Genomic DNA, 5,514 nt, shown 5'->3' with positions numbered 1-5,514 from the left:
CAAACCTTGACAGACTTGTGAATATGATTTTTGCCCACAGTGATGGTATAATAATATGTGGTTACATAAACATCAACTATCTTAATATTCCATGATTTAAAATTTTCTCATGTACAAGTACCAATCATTTTTGATGATCCAAAGTCACTAATCTCAGTGTGAAATCATTTCACATAAGATACTCCTCAGTTTCAAGTTCAGATTCACTGAGTAGCACCTCAAAAAAAAACCTTTTATGGGAGTTTCACTGCACTAAAAAGCAAATGGGCTATATGATCTGCTTGTTTTGGCACAATGGAGAAGAAACAGTTAAATGTTTACCTATACAAAGCCTACCAGCCACCTATGTGCTGTACAGTCATGCCTTAAAAGATGTAAATATTTAGCCATGTTGCATTATTCATCTGTTGTGCAACACTGTTATAGCAGCAACTGGAATGCAACTTTATATTGTCTGTGTCACTTTTATTACTACTTAACTGCTTATTCAACAGGTCCCTCTTCTTCTGTTTTTGTAGCTTGTATCAGATATCTAAGCTGCTGGTTTCAGGGTTTAGCCATGTCCCAATGTATACTGCAGTCACCATCTGCAGGGTAAATAGGACAGAAGGACAAAGTGGAGAGATATCTAGGTCTCTCAGAGGAGGTAGTGCTGGGGCATGGTATTTTCCAATGAGAAGAGGCTATGTGGTTATGAAGAAGGGCTGGAGCAGAACAGGTGCAACGGAACTGTTAAACTTGTGCAGGCTGTGCAAAAATATCCTTGTCTATACAACTAGGGCCTTAAACTGTTGGAAAAGAGTTGCATTGGTGGACAAAGCCGAGATTGCGTTCAAGTTTAGTTTCATTCCTATTTTGGCTGAGTAGTAGCAGAGTTGCAGCTGCATTGCCGTGGTGGACAAAAGGCCTAAGTATGAAATCTTGTAACTCGCCTGTCTTAACGGAATTCGTCACACAACTTTAGTGTACACATATTGTGTTCACTGTTTTACTTTGGAGTGCTAAACGTATTTCAACATGTAGCTAAACAGGGCGCCCCTCACTGTAATCGTATTTCAGGATATAATATGAAGACTTCTGGGTCGTATGAGGGGTTGTTTTACCATTCTTAAAAAATGATTATGTTTGAGTGAGTAGAAAATGAGCCGATTACAGTGGATGCACAGTCTAAGACATGAACCGTCTTCACCCGCTCGAATACTGGGGTCGCGGGTTCGAATCCCACTCCAGGTATGGATGTCTGTGTTCGTTTATTGTTTGTATTGTTCTATGTGTAGGCACCAGCCTTGCAACGAGCTGATCCCCGTACAAGGGGTCCTATCGACTATGTATAGGATTAAGAAACTGAAAAAGCAGCCAAGGCCCAAAGCAGAGAGAGAGAGAAGTAAATGAACCTAATTTTCTTTATGTACCAGTTCTTAATACAATAAATTAATGATATATGGGTAATTATTATATTAGTAGATGATATGACATTTGGAATTTACAACAGATTTAATTCAACTCAATTTACAGACCAAATTTACTGCGCAGGCCACATGATTTTGTCGCGCAGCCATTTTGTTATCTTTCAGTCCTATGATAATATGTAACATATCTATGGAGCTGAGGTTCTCACCACAATGTCTATGATGTACATCTGGGCTGTAACGCTGTGTAGTCAGGAGGCAGACCAACAACTCAGAGGGATATATTGCCTTCATCTCTTGGAAGTCACTGATTGCAACACTAGATAAATTCTCATCTCCAATTCACTGAATCAAATTAAAACAACTTCACCACAAATACAATATATTCATTTGTTATAGTGACAAACTGTTTGTATTCCTACGCCCTATAGCTATTCCTGTCTTTTACGCTTATGACGTTCTTCTTCTCGTTGATCACGGCCATCCTTGTGACGCTTGCTGGCACATTTAGCCTGTGTTAAGAATTTTCCCAAGCCAAACGGATCCTCTTCCTTCTCAAACTGAACAGGTCCACTTCTGGTGGCAGTAAGATCAGTACCGCTGAACTCTTTATGAGGCACAAACCGATTTGTTTTGATCAACTTGTCGAGATCATCTCTATACACATCCTTGTCCAAGTTTCGACTAGGGCAGTAGATATGTGCACCAAGGGTGCCACTCTCACGCCACGGTTTATCATACACATTGTATGATTCCTCATCCCCATAGCCAGAGTCCATGCACTGTGTAGTGTTGAACAAACACTGGTCAAACTGAACTTCCCCGCCTCATATGTTCTTGGCTGGCAAACACAGTGCAATCTGTTCACTGATGTCTCGTTCCCATTCACGCTGCAGCTTTGACCTCTTGTATGAAGCAGCTCTTGCAGTGTTGCGATCACGCTGACGACCTTTGTGGCGTTCATAACGCAGCCGATCACGTTTTCTAGCCTCTTCATCTTTATCTGTGGCAGCTGCTTGAGTTCTGATGCCAACCTCTTCCTCTCTGGCCTTCTGCGCAAGTTGCCGCAGATGTTCCTCCTTCTTCTCCCTCTGCTTCTGTGGTAACTTTTTCTGCAGCTGGGCTCGCATCTCCACAGCTTCACGTATCTTTCTATTAGTGATATAAAGGGCCTCTGCCACTTTGGCAACATTCTCATTAATGTGAACCTGCTGCAAGCCACGTCCATCTGCAGCAAGACGTTTGTCTAAAGGGATTGCATACCCCTTAGCATTCTTCCAGTTGGAAATGCATGGTGGAATCTTCCACTCATTCTTTTCTTTAACACTCACCTTTCTTGTTGGAGAATGCAGTACTGGAACAGGCGGTGAGGGAGGTCCACGAGGTATCTTCTTGTTGATTTTAAATTTTGGTGGTTCCATTGGATCTTTCTGGGCCTCTACCATTCGAATGACACGCTGTTTTGCACCTGAATTGTAGGCAGCCCCTTGCCAAAACGGTGTGTAACGGATGTAATGTGCACACCTGACTGGCATAGCAGCTGCTATCTTTGTATGTGTGAGACCTTCCAAGGCAAGACGAGTTTTGTCGGTAGCCTCTCGCACATCATCATCTGATGGTCTCTCCAGGCTTGGATCATCTTCAGCCACCACTTCCGCTGGAAGCAAGTCTGTCAGTTTTGAGTATATTATCTTGTCCTTTGAGTGTCCCTGACATGCCAAAACGGCATACTTTACCTTCCCCTGTGCATCCAACTGAACTGCAAGGGCATTTGATGTGCCTTCTTTTCCTTCTCTACCCATATTCAATGGATATTGGGCCACATGAATCTGTGTAAATGTACCACCATCTCCGAAGCCCATGCTTTCGGTCTTCTTTCCGCGACTAACTTCTCCACCTAATACTCACTTCAACTGCTCTCGGATATTCACCACCGACACCTAACGTCACTGACCAAGTATTGCGCGTCTAGAGAAAAGCCAAAGCTTATATAAAAATACGCAATTCTATTTGGAGGGGGGGAAGCGGCGTTGCCACGTCGCAACCTGCAAGATGCTTTCGCGTGGTTCCAAGGTCATTCCAATGTCATGAGTAGGGCCCGGATCTGTATGCGCTAAAAACACTTAAAATATCCACCAAAAATAAACAATATGCACTTAATAAACAGGTCACTTTATTCAGACTCTCCTATTTACATGTATCATTCACTGAAGAAAGCAGCATCACAATAGGCAACTGGAAGTCTTTCAGTGTTTTCTTAAGACAAACTGCGTCTATTGTCCCAAAATGAGTTTGTAGGCTGAGAATGACCTTTCTACATCAACTGACGTGATTGGACAGTATTTATAAACAGCGCCCAAGGTTCGGAACATTAATTTGGCAAAGGTACCCTAATTCCACTCAAGTATTGACTAATTAACTGAATCTCTTTTAGTCCTGGGTTCGAATTAAACATCATTTTTAACTTGCATTTAATCTTGTCTCCAATTTCGCCTAGTGCGAAATTCAGTGAAGAAGTTGCTTTCTGAACGAGTTGAAGTGAGTCGTGAAGGAGTGCACCACAATATTCTAAGCTCTCAATGGCTTCTGAAACTGTAGAAAAATGTGCATGGATAAAATTCACACCTTGATAAAAAGTATCACTTCCAAACACCACTTTTGCTTCACGGACACATGCATACTCATCTTCAAGTTTTGTAACCACTTCTTTTACTTGATTGAAATTATCCTGATAAAATGAAACTGCGGATAGCCATGTCCCCCACCTAGCTAGGACAGATTGAGGTGGAAGAGGAACCTGAGGTAGGCAATCTTTGTAGAACTGGACACGAGCTGGTGCTTTCAGAAACAGTTTATTCCACTTGCAATTAAACCTTTAACAGCTGGAACCTGTGCAAGGATTTTTTTGCAATATGGTGTCATCCGTGAGCTTCACGGGTTTGGTGTGCTGCTTTCAACATATAGAAATCTCCATCTGTGAGCAATATTAAAGCAAATACCCTCAATTTCAGATGGCCATAGTAGTCACAGAGAATCATTTAGAAATCTTGTTATTGTGCCATGGTTGGTTTTCTTCAGTACTTTGCAAGCTAGAAAGTGAGAGTCGCCGGGTTCGTCTGGAAGTCGCTTACCAACTACGAAATTTCATATGTATCGGCCACATAAATCGGTTGTCTCATCCTTAATTATCCTTAATTTCAAACATATGTGCAGAAATATGCTCTTACGTTTAGAATATGCAATAGCGACCAAAAACCCCCAAAATATGCATTTTCAAAAAATCCGGGCCCTAGTCATGAGAGTAGGACGCTTCTTCGCTTTAATATTTATATTTAAATTTCGTGTTCACATAATAAATGTCTTGTTGGTTGTGCTTTAGTCGTAAATATAAATATATATGGAGAGCTTCACTCAGGACAGCCAATACACGTATCTTGGCTGAGATCTGAAATGAGAACCTCCAGAATATGAGTCTACAGTGTTAGTGCTCTGCCAGTCCATTTGATGTGAAGGTATAATGAATAAAACTGAACACAAAATGTAGGAATGGAATCATACTCATAATTAAAAAAATATAAAAAAAAATCATACTTAGNAATTCATACTTAGTATTTGAACCTCAACCCTCAGTTCCCCAGGCAAACACGCTAACCATTACATCGCACTTGTACTGCTGTCAAGGTGCCATTAATCATTATATATATCAGATACATGCACAGAAACATTCTTTATACTCGCTGTATACTATTATGGAAGAGTTTTGAATACCCATAATATAAAGTTTCTATTTCTTCCTTACAGTAAAAATAACATGACCGTTACAACTGGTCTTCGAATATAAAAAGTAACCGCCTTCTGTTAAACAGGCTTTATGGAAGCTGAAAAAATAAAGTGTACTCGATTGTGTTCCGCCCACACATGTTTCAACTTCGGTAAAAGAAAAATTGCCTGAATAGTTTCTCGAGTCCAACGAAAAATACTGGCATGCATGGAATGGAATTGTGTCTTACTCTCATTAGTTCAAACTGATATTGTGATATGACATTTGGATTACCTTGGAAATCAGAGTCGCAGGTGTATTCCGCGAAGTGGCAACTCAGCCCCC

At 41.0% G+C, this 5,514-nt stretch overlaps 1 protein-coding gene across 1 annotated transcript; it reads right to left on the bottom strand.

Annotated features, from left to right (window-relative positions):
* Positions 1 to 1,385: 1,385 nt before the first annotated feature.
* On the bottom strand, positions 1,386 to 3,598 carry LOC111871948 (puff-specific protein Bx42-like). The gene is given in 1 exon segment (XM_023865375.1): positions 1,386 to 3,598. A coding segment is annotated over 1 exon segment (1,431 nt). The 5' UTR covers positions 3,272 to 3,598; the 3' UTR covers positions 1,386 to 1,840.
* Between the last annotated feature and the right edge of the window lie 1,916 nt (positions 3,599 to 5,514).

The sequence above is a fragment of the Cryptotermes secundus genome, unplaced genomic scaffold (assembly GCF_002891405.2).
Source record: "Cryptotermes secundus unplaced genomic scaffold, Csec_1.0 scaffold5886, whole genome shotgun sequence".
NCBI classification, from domain to species: domain Eukaryota; kingdom Metazoa; phylum Arthropoda; class Insecta; order Blattodea; family Kalotermitidae; genus Cryptotermes; species Cryptotermes secundus.
This window is presented reverse-complemented; position numbering and strand designations above follow the sequence as displayed.